Source organism: Coregonus lavaretus (assembly GCF_964263955.1).
Source record: "Coregonus lavaretus genome assembly, chromosome: 29".
Taxonomy (NCBI): Eukaryota; Metazoa; Chordata; class Actinopteri; order Salmoniformes; family Salmonidae; genus Coregonus; species Coregonus lavaretus.
Window position 1 is genome coordinate 28,508,765 of NC_140016.1, and position 17,691 is coordinate 28,526,455.

Below are 17,691 nucleotides of genomic sequence, written 5' to 3' on the forward strand. Positions count from 1 at the left end.
GTCATCGACATTCTAAATTTGGGAAATGGGCTATAGTCGAAGATGTGAATTGAACACCTACACCACATGATAAGCAGAGTATTTCTGACCTGTTTCAGGTTGCTAGCGTATGTTGCACGTCACTACTTCACAGGAGAGGCATTTGAACGTATATATTTTATTTTTTATCTAAATCCGTTTTCTTTTGGCAGAATACCTTCTGGAACATGTGAACTTTCATGTACCTTAATAACAAACTTGTATGCCATCTGTACATACATATACTGTACAATTGTTAAATTACAAGCCTAGTTGGTTTAGCCACAGAAAAAGACAGGAACCTTTCCGCTAGCCATGATTGGCTGAGATAATGGATGGGCTGGACATGCCGAGAGATGAGTTCGGATTGGTCTGCCATGTAGCATGCTTCTGTCTATAACGATAGCTGCTCAGTGTGTGTAGATAATCCTTGCTACCGCGGCTTTTTTGAAAGATATAACAGTAGCCATGGAGAACTGCAAAAGGGTTGCTACTGCTCTCAATAACATTGCTGCCCTGAATTTAGCAGGTGCTATCGACAAAGACCAGTGGGGAAAATGTTGTGTTGGACTACTTTTGCACACGGTCAGTGTAAACTGGAGTGACTTGACACAACGTGGACCAAACAAGCTGTACAAACAAAACAGAGTTAAAGCAAATGGGTTCCAGTCTGCCGTGAAGCGTTCATCCATGAAGAGTCTAGTTACATTTCTAATTTTATCCGAAAGTCGTTTTCATTGCAAGCTTGCTGGCTCGCTAGCTAACGTTATGTGTATGATCTGTGCAGTAATATGCATTGCTAGTTATAGCCTAATGTTAGCTAGCTAGCTAACATTGAACCTAGATGCTTAGCTTTAGCTACCTGCAGATTCATACTACAACATTTCATGCATGGTTGCTAGGTATGACAATCAGTCTGTGTTGCTAGTAGTATGGGTTGGGATTATGGTTAATTGTTTTACCATCTACATGTCTAAACAAAATACTCCACTTCACCAGATGATTACATGACCCATCACGTTAGCCAGGTGTGTCTGGGGGTGATTACGGCCATCTATTGTATTTCATGAACATGTCTAGACAATAATGACCCATCCACTTAGCTAGATGTGGCTGGGGGTGGTTATAGCATTTATTTCACATGACCCATCAATTTAGACAAGTGTGTCTGGTAGGGGTATGCCGACATGGCCATACTCGTCATCGTATCCGTTAATTGACAGTTTATAGTCGGATCGGATGATACTCGTGATCAGAAAAAAATGGTAGTGTTTTAATATGCCTAAATAGATGTTGGCAAAATATCTCCCTGCACGTTCTCACTGCAAAAAAGCTGCAGATTAGGAGCAGCGCACGGAGGGGTGGGTTTGTCTGTGTGTCTCCTCAGAGGGCAGCCGAAATGGGCAGTCAGAATGGGCATTAGCATTTCAGTCAGAATGGGCATTAGCATTTCATATTTTCTCCCTACCCTTGCCCCACTTGTTAGATATTATGCACATTGATAGCTTGATAGCAAACATCCTCGCCATGTGATTTATCATAGTAGCAGGCAGCAGCAAGCTACATGATCAGACCGAAAAAATTTGAGGAAAAGTGATCGGGGGAAATTATGTAGCGAGTGGACGGAGAAATACAGCTTCACTCTATCCAATCAGAGCAGCAGGATCAACGCACAGCCTGCCTTCTCTTTACAGACAGGCAAACTAGCCAGTTGAGTTATTTAGACCACGCATATGACTAACTCAAAGACAGTACAGTATGGTTTAGAAACTGACTGACACATGAGAAACATGCTCGCTGGCACAATATCTTTTATCTGAACACTTTCAATTTTTTTATATTGCTACTATGCAAATATGCAAGTAACCATTTCACTGTACCGTGTACAACTTCTGTATCCTGTGCATGTGACAAATAAACTTAGATTGTATTTTATACAGTGTGTGTTTACCAGAGATGGTAATGTGAAGAACAACATGACCTGCACCAAAGTCAGATTAGGATATATGCCAAGGACTAGATAAAGTGTATTTTTAACTGGATTTTTTCCTTATTGTAGGCTATTACTTTTACAATTTTTAGTCTTGAAATCTTTGGTTGTTTATGACACGACTCACTCTGTTTAGCACATGGCCTCACATGTGAATCCTTAAAGAGATGGGTGGAGCTAAGGGTAAGGTTCACCCATTTTGAAAGTTATATTGTTTTTGTGCATCTCTGAGTGATGCTCCATTGATTTCATGTTTTCATGTACATCTGAGTTATTGGTGTTCAAGCAGGCAGAAATCCGGCCAGTATGACGTAGCACTGTGATAAAATTGCTTTCACTATACACTGGAAGTTAACAGGAATACGACTTTTAGATCGCGAAAATGTCAATCATACATGTCAGATTTCACTACTGGCCGATGTCATAATTCGGTAGGATGTCTTCTCTCGAATGAGCCATTGATCATATTTTTGCGATATTCCTACCTCGAGAAATTTGTAATTTAACGGAGGGTCTAGCACATTTTTCATATTTGTCTGCCTCTTCAGTCCAGGGTCCATTGCATGGTGCCGTTGCCAGAAATATTATAGAAAGGAGATAGGAATCCGATGAATGAAGGAACGTATAACGCCCCACCCATGCTGCGTCACGCAGTTGCTAAGCTAATCACAACACAATTCATTCTCAAATTCAGTGTATATGTCGAGAAACGTGCCTATTTTCCTCAAGTACGTAATGTCACAATTCCAAAGCTTTACGATATTACAGATAGCAAGTTAATTATCTCATATCTCGGAAAAGATTTGCAAAAAGAAGATATTGAATATCCCTTTGAGCATGGTGAAGTTAATGACACTTTGGATGGTGTATCAATACACCCAGTCACTACAAAGATACAGAGATCCTTCCTAACTCTGTTGCTGGAGAGGAAGGAAACCGCTCAGGGGGATTTCACCATGAGGCCAATGGTGACTTTAAAACAGTTAAAGAGTTTAATGGCTGTGATAGGAGAAAACTGAGGAAGGATCAACAACATTGTAGTTACTCCACAATACTAACCTTTTTGCAATAAGGCAATAAAGTAATAATGCAAAAAATGTGGCATACAAATGAACTTAATGTCCTGAATACAACGCGTTATGTTTGGGCCAAATCCAACACAACACATCACTGAGTACCACTCTTCATATTTTCAAGCATGGTGGTGGCTGCATCATGTTATGGGTATGCTTGTCATCGGCATAGACTAGGGAGTTTTTTTGGATAAAAATAAACGGAATAGAGCTAAGAACAGGCAAAATCCTAGAGGAAAACCTGGTTCAGTCTGCTTTCCAACAGACACTGGGAGACATGAACCTTTCAGCAGAGCAATTACCTAAAACACAAGGCCAAATATACACTGGAATAGCTTACAGTTTTGTCTTATAAATGGTCTGAAAATCTATGGCAAGACTTGAAAATGGCTGTCTAACAATGATCAACAACCAACTTGACAGAGCTTGAAGAATTCTGTGCACAAATAATGTGCAAATATTGTACAAGAAAGGTATGCAAAGCTCTTAGAGACTTACCCAGAAAGACTCACAGCTGTAATCGCTGCCAAAGGTGATTCTAACGTGTATTGACTCAGGGTGTGAATACTTACGTAAATGAGATTTCTGTATTTCATTTGCAATAAATGTGCAAACATTTCTAAAAACATATTTTCCCTATGCAATTATGAGGTATTGTGTGTGGATGAGTGAGAAAAAATATATATAAAAAAAATTGAATTCAGGCTGTAACACAACTAAATGTGGAATAAGTCAAGTGGTATGAATACTTTCTGAAGGTACATGTCACTACAAAGACGATGCTGAAGTTAATTTTCACTCCTACTAATATCTGAGAGTTACGGTGCAATTCAGAACCCTGTTTTTTGCCCCCAAGGACAGAACTTGTCATCCACAGGCCTTGTACAGAAAAGAAGAAGAATGTCAGAAAATGAGTGTGGATCCTGAGGATTTCGTGATGCACTTCAATTTGACACTGTCCATATGTATTTCGGAAGAGCCTTCTTGGGTGATATATTCCATTGGAAGAAGACAGATGCATACTTGCAATGCTTTGGTGTTAAGTTCAGTTACTTGCTAGCCACTGATAGTGTGTTAATAATATAGTGTGTGGGGTGACTCAGAGCAATGTTGCACTATACAGTGGGGAGAACAAGAACAGGAAGTGTGAATCTGCGACAAGACCCACCAGACAGGAAACCACCTCCTGGTATTGTGGTGAGAAACGACAACGCTTTGCACACATCTCCTGTTGCACAAGGCTTTACATGGCGCATGTCAAACGTGGGATGTTGTGAAACGCATTGGTATTAAACTGAGACATACTTCTGCAAAACGCCAAACTTCCTCAACATTTTCTGGGTGACCTAAATATTTAGGTTTTCTGGGTGACCTAAATATTGACTGGCTTTCATCAAGCTGCCCACTCAAGAAAAAGCTTAAAACTGTAACCAGTGCCTACAGCCTGGTTCAGGTTATCAGTCAACTTACCAGGGTATTTACAAACAGCACAGGAATGAAATCATCCACATGTATTGATGACATCATTATTAATGAGGCAGAAATCTGCTCTAAAGCAGTATCCAAATCCATTGGATGTAGTGATCATAATATAGTAGCAATATATAGGAAAACCAAAGTTCCAAAGACTGGGCCTAATATAGTGTATAAGAGGTCATATAAGAAGTTTTGTGGTGATTCCTATGTTGAAGATGTAAATAATATTTGCTGTTCTGTGGTGTGTAATGAGGAGCAACCAGACACTGCACTTGACACATTTATGAAATTGCTTATTCCAGTTAGTAATAAGCATGCACCCATTTAAGAAAATCACTGTAAAAACTGTTAAATCCCCATGGATTGATAAGGAATTGAAACATTGTATGGTTGAGAGGGATGAGGCAAAAGGAATGGTAAATAAGTCTGACTGCACAGTTACTGAGGACGATAGTGAACGATATTGCCATTCCTATTTACCATCTCTTCAATCTAAACCTACAGGAAAGTGTGTGCCCGCAAGCCTAGAGGGAAGAAAAAGTAATTCCGCTACCCAAGAATAGCAAAGCACTCTTTACTAGTTCAAACAGCTGACCAATCAGCCTGTTACCAACCCTTCGTAAACTTTTGTAAAAAATGAGTGTTAGACCAGATACAATGCTATTTCACAGTAAACAAATTAGCAACAGATTTTCAGCACGCTTATAGGGAAGGGCATTCAACATGTATGGCATTTACACAAATGACTGATGATTGGCTGAAAGAAATTGATGTTTTGTTAGACTTCAGTGCAGCTTTTGACATTATTGACCATAATCTGCTGCTGGAAAAACGTATGTGTTATGGCTTTACATCCCTTGCAGTCGTGTGGTCAGGTGCCACAAAGAAGGACTTAGGAAAACTACAATTGGCCCAGAACAGGTCAGCACGGCTGGCCCTTACATGTACACGGAGAGCTAACATGTCAATCTCTCCAGGCTCAAAGTAGAGGAGAGATTGACTTCATCACTTCTTGTATTTGTGAGAGGTATTGACATGCTGAATGCACCAAGCTGTCTGTTTAAACTACTAGCACACAGCTCGGACACCCATGCATACCCCACAAGACATGCCACCAGAGGTCTCTTCACAATCCCCAAGTCCAAAACAGACTATGGGAGGCGCACAGTACTACATAGAGCCATGACTAAATGGAACTCTATTCCACATCAAGTAACTCATGCAAGCAGTGAAATCGGATTTTAAAAAACAGATACAAATTAGGCTTGGATAGCATACAGTATACCGGGGGTATTTGGAAACAGACATGGAATGGTTTTTCAAAATCGTCAATATCTTTGAAACTAATTCTTTGAAGTTTTTCAATCCATTTTAATATTTGTAGCTATTTTTTAAGTAAATAACTGCAGTCAGATGAAGCAGATTGCGTTCTTTATTTCCCCATTCACATTATTTTACATTATGAAGCCAGAACAGTTGAGCAGTGTTTTTTTGCTTCAATAGAGTGATCAGGGATGTGCAACTATAGTTTTCCTTCCCAGAAAATACATTAGAGCAACACATTCGGCAGAAAATAGCATCATTTTCATCCGATGACAACAGAAGTGCAACGCTATTTGGCTGGGAGCCACACAAGTAAATGATCTTACAATGAAAAAGCAAGGTCCTTTTTGCAAAAATCATGCACTACTTTGTGAAAAAATTTAAACTAAATCTATTTGAGTGTTTACCAGCATTTGTAACTTGAGTATGTTGTACAAAACAGTTCATCTGATAATACTTGTAAAATATAAAAATACTGGCTTGTACAGTTTCTTGAAATACTTTGCAAATGCAACTTATTTCTATGTGGGAACTGAAACGTTCTGTTCATTCCTTTTACATTTTAGTGGACACACTTATCCAGAGCAACTTACAGTAGGGAGTGCATACATTTTCATATTGGTCCCCCGTGGGAATCAAACCCACAACCCTAGCATAGCAAGCGTCATGCTCTACCAACTGAGCCACATCATCACACCATCAAAACCACAATGTCTCAATGTACTCAATTACTGTATTGTGCATTGTTTCTCTTCATGGTGATGGAAAGTCTACAGGTACAAACCTTGATGACCAGCCTATGTACAATACAGTCATGTACATTTACATTAAGTGGTTTGTAAGGATGGTAAATTAATACTGCACAACAAGTGGTTGTTTTCCATGTTATTTGATCAATAAAAATAATTAATTTGATGTGGATGTTTTGTGTCTTTGCCCAGAACTTTTTGATGTAAATGTTTGTGGGCAGGGTTTTGTTCCTTCTGGATTCCATTAGAATGACAATCACAGAGAAAGGGACAGGGCAAAACTCTTACAATCCCAACTATTAAATCCTGCAAGATACTGTTCTTAATTATCCAACAACTTTTTTTACCCAAAACGGAGATGCTGAATTTTTTTTTTTTGCCTCCGCTACAGACGTCTATAATCGGTCCGCTAATAACAGCAAAGGCCCAGTGCACTACTTTTTATTCTGATTTTCCATGGGGTGCTGTAGCACCCTCAGCATCCCTACTTCCCGTGGCTATGCAAGCCGACATTTCTTCCCAGTAGCGAGGGAGTGTTGGTCATCCATGACCTGGGGTGAGGCTAATTAGCCTACATCCCCACCGAGCTACGCCATGCCAGGGTCATTTAACGCCATGTGGGCTCACTCGAGCGTCCCAAATCACCGGGCTCGGCAACGGCACAACAGGGTTTCCATTGACAGAAGGTCTTAATGGCCAAGTATTTTATACGACAGGCTTCCATCCATCTGACAAGGCTGGTTGCTCTGGCTGCTCTGGGTCTGACTTCTGATTGGGTGGTACTGGGATGCTCAATGTTTTGATAGGTTGTCTTGGTTTTGGAATGATTTCTCATTCCAAAACCATGATTTCTCAGGACTTAGGTGCAGGCACTGACTGGTGAGGAGAGACTGGGCAAAGTGAATGGAGCCGAGGCGAGGAGGGGAAAGAAGAACATTAATCCGAGCGACTGCTCATCTTTATGGCTCGACCGAAGGCAGAGCAGCTTGGGCTCCGATCGTTTGAGCTCGCCACCATATGTCCTATGCCCTTGGAGACCGCCTCAGTCCTACGGTTGGACAGCCAGAGACGCAGAGAGATAGAGATGGAAAGGCAGAGTGGCCTGAGGAGGAAATTCTAATGCTACACGACTCAAAACAGGAAGCGCTAAATCAACAGATTTATGTTCCAAGAAGCCCTGAATCTGGAGAAGGCTGTGGACTATGTTTAGAATGGCTCTCAGAAATGTAAACTTCTCTCCTGAAGTACTACCAGTACTCACACTCTGTATAACAAATCAGTACTCACACTCTGTATAACATATTTAATGCAGGGGTTATTGAAAAGGTTATGTGAGGATGTTACAAGATATCAAACTTTCCTTTAATATAAAAGATAACTGAATTAAATGAATACGATCAGTTTGACACCTCACCTTCAGAAATGTCACACTAACAGACCACAGACAGAGTTCAAAATCAGCAGAGCGAAGTAGTTTGAATGAAATGTCCTAGGCACAACTAAGGGTCAAGGTTCAAAGGGTACAGGCAAAGAAAAAGGTCAAGGCCCTCTGCGTAGAGAGTAGTTGTACTTTATAGGTGCTCTGATACCTTCAGCATGAAAAAAAAAAAAATTGGAAGCAAAGGACTGATCTCTGACCTGCCACACACCTAGCTCCAGTGACTCTGCAAAATCAGGTGGATGAATTGTTGGATTGATAAAAGAGACAGTGGACAAAGAGGCTTGTGGCTGCTTAGTCTCATACCTACACCTCTGAGGAAAAGGCTGTATTGAAATCAAATCAAATGTTTCTCATTCCCTCAGTTATACGAACACAAAAGTGTCAAGTGGAATTCAGGTGACTGCCAAGGCCGAAGCATGGTCTTTTACAGTCAACAGGCATGTGACGTCCTTGAAATCGAGTGCTGGTGATAATTCCATCCAGTCAGGTTCATGTGTGGTGCTAAGAGATTGATTTCTGTCAGACCTATTGAACTGAAGAAAGACCAGCACAGGGAAGTGTTCCTGCTCGCCAATATACAGATGCGATGGCCTTGACTGACCTTCAGCAGAGTAATGGAATCCTGTACGGCACCTGCAGAGTGTAGGCAGTGGGAAAACCAGTTCTATTCCAGTTAAGTAACCCCTTCAACAGAAGAACCTTACCATGACAGTAATAGCAATTCCCGTTTAGTACGGAAAATGGACCTTAGTGTTGATGTAATACCAAACAACAGAGATCTCCTAAGTAACTATGACCCAAGTCATCCAAACTCATCCTTTTGTTACTAGTAACATTATCCCAAGTATATTTATTCACCCTTCCCTTGGTCATTGGGCTATAAACGTGCTGTTGATGTTCCACTATGCCTGACCGAGTTTGGGGTTGGCGGTTCGCTGGAAGGGTTGTGGCACAGGTCACGCCACTCCCCAAGGTCGAACTGCCACCACGGCGCCAGCAGCAGACAATGGAAACTAGGTTATTGGTGGTCAACCTGAGTGACACCAAAAACAAGACTTGGACACAAGGCTAATCTAGAGTGCCTTGAGAAAGTATTCATACACCTTGACTTATTCCACATTTTGTTGTGTTACAGCCTGAATTCAAAATTGATTAAATATGTATTATTTTACCACCCATCTACACATAATGCCCCATAATGAAAAAGTGAAAACATGTTTTTAGATTTTTTTGCAAATATATTCTGGATTGTACAATATTTGCACATTTTTCTTTTTTAAATTCTTCAAGCTCTGTCAAGTTGGTTGTTGGTCATTGCTAGACAGCCATTTTCAAGTCTTGCCATAGATTATCAAGCCAATTTAAGTCAAAACTGTAACAAGGCCACTCAGGAACATTCAATGTCGTCTTGGTAAGCAACTCCAGTGTATATTTGGCCTTGTGTTTTAGGTTATTGTCCAGCTGAAAGGTGAATGTCTCCCAGTGTCTGTTGGAAAGCAGACTGAACCAAGTTTCCTCTAGAATTTTGCCTGTGCTTAGCTCTATTCCGTTTATTTCTATCCTAAAAAAACTCCCTAGTCCATGCCAGTGGTGTAAAGTACTTAAGTAAAAATACTTTAAAGTACTACTTAAGTAGTTTTTGGGGGTATCTGTACTTCTTTTTTTTTTTTTTTTTTTTTGAAAACTTTTACTTCACTACATTAGCTTAGTGGGTAAGAGCGTTGTGCCAGTAACCGAAAGCTCGCTGGTTCTAATCCCCGAACCGACTAGGTGAAAAATCTGTCGATGTGCCCTTAAGCAAGGCACTTAACCCTAATTGCTCCTGTAAGTCGCTCTGGATAAGAGCGTCTGCTAAATGACTAAAATGTAAATGTAAATGTAAAGAAAATAATGTACTTTTTACTCCATACATTTTCCCTGACAACCATAATTCACGCACTTTTCAAGAGAACACATGGCCATCCCTACTGCCTCTGGCCTGGCGCACTCAATAAACACAAATGCATCTTTTGTAAGTAATGTCTGAGTGTTGGCGTGTGCCCCTGGCCATCCATACATTTTAAAAACAAGAAAATTGTGCCGTCTGCTTAGCCCTTTTACCCCTACCTACATGTACATATTACCTCAATTACCTCGACTAACCTGTACACCTGCACATTGACTCAGTACAGGTACCCCTGTATATAGCCTCATTATTGATATTTTATTGTGTTTATTTAGTAAATATTTTCTTAACTCTATTTTTCTTAAAACTGCATTGTTGGTTAAGGGCTTGTAAGTAAGCATTTCACGGTAAGGTCTGCACCTGTTGTATTCGACGCATGTGACAAATCAAATGTGATTTGATTAATATAAGGATTTTTTTACGATTCATACCTTTTACTTTTGATACTTAAGTATATTTTAGCAATGACATTTACTTTTGATACTTAAGTATATTTAAAACCCAAATACTTTTAGACTTTTACTCAAGTACTAGTTTAGTGGCTGACTTTTACTTGAGTAACTTTCTATTAAAAGGTATCTATACTTTTACTCAAGTATGACAATTGGGTACTTTTTCCACCACTGGTCCTTACCGATGACAAGCATACCCATAATTTGATGCAGCCACCACCATGCTTGAAAATATGAAAAGTTGTACTCAGTGATGGATTTGCCCCAAGCATAACACTTTGTATTCAGGCCATTTTTGCAGTTTTACTTTAGTACCTTATTGCAAACAGGATGCATGCTTTGGAATAGTTTTATTCTGTACAGGCTTCCTTTTTTTCACTCTGCCATTTAGGTTAGTATTGTGGAGTAACTACAATGTTGTTGATCCATCCTCAGTTTTCTCCTATCACAGCCATTAATCTCTGTAACTGTTTTAAAGTCACCATTGGCCTCATGGTGAAATCCCTGAGCGGTTTCCTTCCTCTCTGGCAACTGAGTTAGGAAGGATGCCTGTATATTTGTAGTGACTGGGTGTATTGATACACCATCCAAAGTGTAATTAATAACTTCACCATGCTCAAAGGGATATTCAATGTCAGTTTGTTTACCCATCTACCAATAGGTGCCCTTCTTTACGAAGCATTGGAAAACCTCCCTGGTCATCGTGGTGGAATCTGTGTTTGAAATTCACTGATCGACTGAGTGACCTTACAGATAATTGTATTTGTGGGGTACAGAGATGAGGTAGTCATTCAGAAGTTAATGTTAAACACGATTATTGCACACAGAGTCCATGCAACTTATTACATGACTTGTTAAGCAAACTTTTACTCCTGAACTTATTTAGGCTTGCCATAACAAAGGGGTTGAATACTTATTGACTTAGGACATTTCAGCTTTTCATTTTTTATTAATTTGTAAAAAATTCTAAAAACAACATTACAATTTGACATTATGGGGTATTGTGTGTAGGTAGGCCAGTTACACAAAATCTAAATTTAATATATTTTAAACTCAGGCTGTAACACAACAGAATGTTGTGAAAGTCAAGGGGTGTGAATACTTTGAAGGCACTGTACGTCAAATCAGATTTCAACCAATGAAGTTCTCGATCAAACTTTTGGACACAACAAGAACAGGGGGTTTGTAACTATTTTAAGCTGCCCATACTGTAGTTTGATGATACACTTAGACGATTCAAAAGGCACCTTCTGCTCACAACAGGGTTGGCAACATTAGTGCTACTTTTCTGGCCACTTCAGTTTCCATAGCAACTGTACACCTATCATATTCTATATCAAGTAAAACCTTTAAAAAGGGTATCATTTTGTTATTTGTGAACGAGCAAGACAAAGAACTGTTTAGAACAAAGAGTCCTTATGCCAAGAACAAAGAAAGGTAGGAAAATTGAAACTGACTGTAAGCTTGTATCCTCTCTCTTCCTTTGACAGATGTAGAGGATAGGCAGTCCCTCAACGATTTCGCAGGATTTTTTTTTATATATTTGAGGACAAAAATGCTTCATTTTGCTGCCGCAATTCTGACATTTTGCATGGCAATATGCAATGACTTTGTCCAATTTGTCAATTGTATGGTGATTGGTTTGTACTGCAGTGATTGGTCAGTTTTATGCTATAATATTGCGATGATTTCACAGCTTTATGCGGAAATAGTACAGTGAATGTTGAAATTTGCAAGCCCTTGCATAATATGTGGGGAATTGTGGATTTTGCCAAATGTGCCATCGCAGAATCCTGGAATCCTGGAGGGACTGGATAAGTGAAGATGTTTGACCCCATTTTCACTTTCTCTCAATTTCATGCTCTTTTGGCCTTTTTTGTGCATCCTGAATCCTGAACAAAGCTAGCGACCAGAGCAGAGGGACCAGGGTTCACGCCTCCAATGCCGGGAAGATGGCCCTCCATCCCCATTGGCCTATCACTGCAATACACATGCAACACAATCTAAGGGCCATGATGATTCAGCCAAAACATGTTTTTAAGTTCTCAATTATGTAATGTTCTACTACAGTAGCTTAGAGACCTGGTTAATGGTTTTTTGAATGTTTGTTGAAGTATGGGAGTAGTGGACCAAAAGAGTGTACTAGTACACAATGTTCATAGCTAAAAGGGTGAAATTATGCTCAGTAATAGTCACACACACAAAATCATGGACACATTCAAAACACACAACACACAGCCTGCGGTGAATGCACAGTGCACACAAGATGTAAGTAAGGGGTGGGTGGAATATGATGTTGTGGTTGTAAATACCAAGCATGCCAAATGGCCCCCAACCCCCCTTCTGAGTGTTCTTCAGATTTCCCATCAAGCCGAGCCCTCACAAGTCAGTCAGGGCCTCCTCAGAACGATTACATCCCTGGGGAAGGGTGTTTAGGGGACACTGCTGTTTAGTGTTTATCGAAAGCTGAGGGGAAAGACACAGGACACCTACTGTCGCATACTGTATTCAGCCCATCCAGTCTGTTTACCACAGCCAGATTAGCCCAAAGGCACTCAAACAAGGGGCTTAGGGAAATGGGGTAAATATGAGTTTGCACAGCAAGGAGTGCCCGAAGTCCAATGAAATATAACGGGTAGGGCCTCCCGAATGGCGCAGCAGTCTAAGGCACTGCATCGCAGTGCTAGAGGTGTCACTACAGACCAGGGTTAGATCCCGGGCTGTATCACAACCGGCTGTGATCGGGAGTCCCATAGGGCTGCGCACAATTGGCCCAGCGTCGTCCGGGTTAGGGGAGGGTTTGGCCCAGCGTCGTCCGGGTTAGGGGAGGGTTTGGCCCAGCATCGTCCGGGTTAGGGGAGGGTTTGGCCGGGGGGCTTTACTTGGCTCATTATGCTCTAGCGACTCCTTGTGGCGGGCCAGGCGCCGGCAGGCTGATCTCGGTCGTAAGTTGAACGGTGTTTCCTCCGACACATTGGTGCTGCTGGCTTCCGGGTTAAGCGGGCGGGTGTTAAGAAGCGCGGTTTGGCGGGTCATGTTTTGGAGGACGCATGACTCAACCTTCGCCTCCCGAGCCCGTTGGGGAGTTGCGGCGATGGGGGGGGGGGGGGGGGGGATATATAAAAATATATACTAAAAGGGTAGAATTAGAAGAGCATCCTTTTTTCATGATTTGAAAAGTTCCCACTGTTTGCAAATCTCAAAAGGGAAATAGTGCTAGATTTTGAACAAAATAGCATGTAAATGACAATGTCCAGAAAGTATGTCAGGGATTTCCTTTGATATTCTGAGAAGTGACCAGAAATGTGTTTAGCTTTGCAGAAACATTAGCTATTTCCAATCTGTGGCCCCATAACAGATAAAGACAAAGGCCGAAAGGGGAAATGCGACTACTGAAGAAAGAGACATTGACAATATAGCATCTTGGAATAACAGGAAAATATTGCCTAAACAATTGTGTATTTATTAATCCAGCAGCAGTTTGGTAGAAGGCACGTCAAAATGGATAATTAACGTCCCAGTAGTTTGTTACTGTGTGTCATTTGGAGAGACACTGCATTTGTCTTGTTCACTGTGTGCGGTGTGTGTCACCAGCAGAGCCTGGCAAATAGTTATTATGTTTTTATAGATGAAATTGCATGAAGAACCCCAATTATTTCCGACAAGTGTCACCTTAGATGTTATAATACGCGTATAGAAAATACAATGCAAGAGCATTGATCTCAAATACAGTGGGGAAAAAAATTATTTAGTCAGCCACCAATTGTGCAAGTTCTCCCACTTAAAAAGATGAGAGAGGCCTGTAATTTTCATCATAGGTACACGTCAACTATGACAGACAAAATGAGGAAAAAAAATCCAGAAAATCACATTGTAGGATTTTTAATGAATTTATTTGCAAATTATGGTGGAAAATAAGTATTTGGTCAATAACAAAAGTTTCTCAATACTTTGTTATATACCCTTTGTTGGCAATGACACAGGTCAAACGTTTTCTGTAAGTCTTCACAAGGTTTTCACACACCGTTGCTGGTATTTTGGCACATTCCTCCATGCAGATCTCCTCTAGAGCAGTGATGTTTTGGGGCTGTCGCTGGGCAACACGGACTTTCAACTCCCTCCAAAGATTTTCTATGGGGTTGAGATCTGGAGACTGGCTAGGCCAGGACTGTTTGAGGTTGTGGACAGGTGTCTTTTATACTGATAACAAGTTCAAACAGGTGCCATTAATACAGGTAATGAGTGGAAGACAGAGGAGCCTCTTAAAGAAGAAGTTACAGGTCTGTGAGAGCCAGAAATCTTGCTTGTTTGTAGGTGACCAAATACTTATTTTCCACCATAATTTGCAAATAAATTTTGGCAATGGGGCCCTTTGTCTACTCCCCCAGAGTCAGAGCCATTTTTCTGTATACACACACACACACACACACACACACACACACACACACACACACACACACACACACACAGTATGTGCCCCTCTTGATGTTGATGATGACGCAGAAGCAATGTCTGGAACTAGAAAATATTATGGCAACAGGTTTCACTTGCCATTTAGAAAGCAAAGTGTGCGTGTCAGTAGTAGTATTATTGACGTCTTAAGTAGCCTACAAAGCAATTCTTCAATATCACTCAAACAATTGCATTAATGGAGTAGGCTACTTAAATATCATGCATGCATTAACACCATGTATTTTACCCTGCATGCAATTATACATCACTGCTGATAAATGATATATAACCTACCTCCATGATTCGGTGCAGGTGCAATCACGATTCCTTTCGCGTCCACTTTCGGTGAATTCTGGCCGTACGTGCCATCGTCCTTGGTTAGAATTTGCTTTGGATTGCCTTTGGAGTCAAGAACGGTGGCATTGACCGTAGCACTAACATGGTCTTCCTTGCTGATGATTTTGTCGGCACGGATCGACAGTATACACCTGGGCAGAACGAGCACCAACAAGACGACGGGGAGATAGCTGCATGGCGTTGCTGCGGTCCACCTCTTGGGCATCTTTGGAATGTCTTACTGTAATGTCCCGTTTACATCCAAGCTGTTACTCAGGGAATTGAATCACTCCAACGATTTCCCCCCAAAAAACTGACGGGGGCTCGGCTTCTTCCCTGCGGCGTCCCGTCATAAAAACATGCTGTGCTGTTCACATCGTTTTCTTATTCCAATACATATCGCCTACACTGCCTTTGGAACGACAAAAACCCACACATTAGAACTGTAGAATGACAAGCTGAAATAATAATTGAATCAAATCAAATGGCTTTGGAGAGGTGTAGGCTATATCCGTAAGATGTTATGGTTAGCCTATTTGCTGTAAATTGCTTAATATTACAACACAAGCCATGTAACCTTTTATCACATGACAGCCTAAGGAGAGCCCATTATTTGAATATTATAAGCCCTATATTAATGTCAACTACAATGCGCATTTATATCGTTCGATTATTTAGTAGGCTATCCCGAATATAGCACAAATACAAAGCCTAGGCATTAACATCAGATACACGGAATAATTTAAGAATAGCTTATAGACCGTATCCTTATTTTCAATAGTGGCAATGTCTTTTTAAAGAGGTAATTTTTTGTGTTTTTTTACAGTTGTGCATTATTGCCACAAGTGAACAGCTGTCATTTCTGCTTTGTGTTCACAATAGCGTGCCAATGATAACGAGCTACTCTTTCCCGGAGCCATTAATTTACGCATTTTGCATTGATTCGCAACCTACCTTCTCCATTTCGTCGAAACAAAACGATATTGATACAAAACCTCTTGTCTTGCTTTAATACGAATCCACTCTCTTGTCTTTTTCCTTCTGGCTCTTCTGGTTACACAGCGCAAGCGCGACCTGAGCAAACACAAAGCTCGTGCACATAGAAGGGGGCGAGAGCGGCGCGTGTACCATCACGACGATGTACAACTTTTCGCCCGTCTGAACCCTTAAATCAGCCTTATATCACCTGTCGACATTAATTATACTGTTATTTAATAATTTATAGCTTAAGCCTACTGATATAGCGTTTTGGTTACACAGTGTCCCTCATATCCAATTGTAAGAATATATACACTCATAGAAAAAAAAGGGTTCTTAGGCTGTCTGCATAGGAGAACCATTTTTGATTCCAGCCGGGCAGAGCATCTTGCCCATAGGGGGCACGTGCCCTCTCAGATTTGTCCTGTTTCTACAATTTGCAGATATTAAGTTAATTACTGAACTTAATTTTTAACCCCACGTTTTTCATAATTATTTATTAAAATATCTCTGAGCTGTATTTTGTGGAGGGGGTACATTGACTGGACCAGGCAAAGAGTTTTGATCAAGCTATAGGCTATTGAGTCCTTCTTGATGAATAAATACAACGACAATGTTTTTTTTCTTCTCTGTAATACTAGCCACTTAACCATTTTATGAAGTTGGCTTTAACTAGCCAGCTAGATAGGTTCCCAATCTCCCAACCTCATAACTAGCTTCCAAGCCATTTCAGGCTATCAATCACGTTGAAGTAGCTTGTCTAACCATCTTAGCTGGCATGCCTGCTGGCAAGGTTGCTAGACTTGAGAAAAGTAAGCAATTACTAAATGTACTGAATAAGACTCACCTTCCTTTCAATCTTTTTACCCAGATTTGAGCAGAAATGCAAATAAGAATATTTTGTTTTGTTAATAAAAAAAGAACCACCAGTCAGGAGGATACAGATAGCTCAAGATGTGTGCTTAGATATGCAGAAAAATACTTGGTTTAAATGTAATCTGGCACCTCATGATAATATCATGATATTTGTGTATTAATTATAATGTCATGATAGGTGCCTGTATTGATGATGTGTGTTATGATCCCATGTACTGTGTTGTAATTTGGATGTAATATCCTAAAGTATAGTTCATTAAAGTAAAGTAGAGTACAGTATAATGTACTGTACCCTCCTTTATTCTAATGTACTCTACTCTACTGAACTGAACTGTATTGTACTCTACTGAAATAAACTCTGCTTACAGGAGTCCATTGTCTGTCACCAATGTTAAATACAATTATATTTGAACTTACTCTACTAATTGTCTGTGGGGTTGGTTCTTATATACAGTAGGGTGGAATTTGAGACAAAATATCCAAAGGTACCAACGTAGCCAATTATTAAACAGACTTTCCAAACATGGGTCTGTTGTAGACCCATTTCCTCTCTGCTTTCCTCATGTCACAATAACAATCCCC

The 17,691-nt window shown here is 40.5% G+C and overlaps 1 protein-coding gene across 4 annotated transcripts in view; it reads right to left on the minus strand.

Moving 5' to 3' along the window:
• rnf130 (ring finger protein 130) overlaps positions 1–16,604 on the minus strand; it is a 77,755-nt gene extending 61,151 nt beyond the window's left edge. Inside the window, exons 1-2 of one of the 4 annotated variants that reach the window (XM_084147212.1) lie at positions 16,210–16,410; positions 15,214–15,667 (exon numbers count right to left, since the gene is read on the minus strand). In XM_084147212.1, coding sequence (XP_084003338.1) covers positions 15,214–15,481 — 268 coding nt within the window. In that variant the 5' untranslated portion in view covers positions 15,482–15,667; positions 16,210–16,410. Of the gene's footprint in view, positions 1–15,213; positions 15,668–16,209 lie in introns of all 4 variants that reach the window. The other 3 variants (XM_084147210.1, XM_084147211.1, XM_084147209.1) reach the window with 3 other exon arrangements.
• Positions 16,605–17,691: the final 1,087 nt, after the last annotated feature.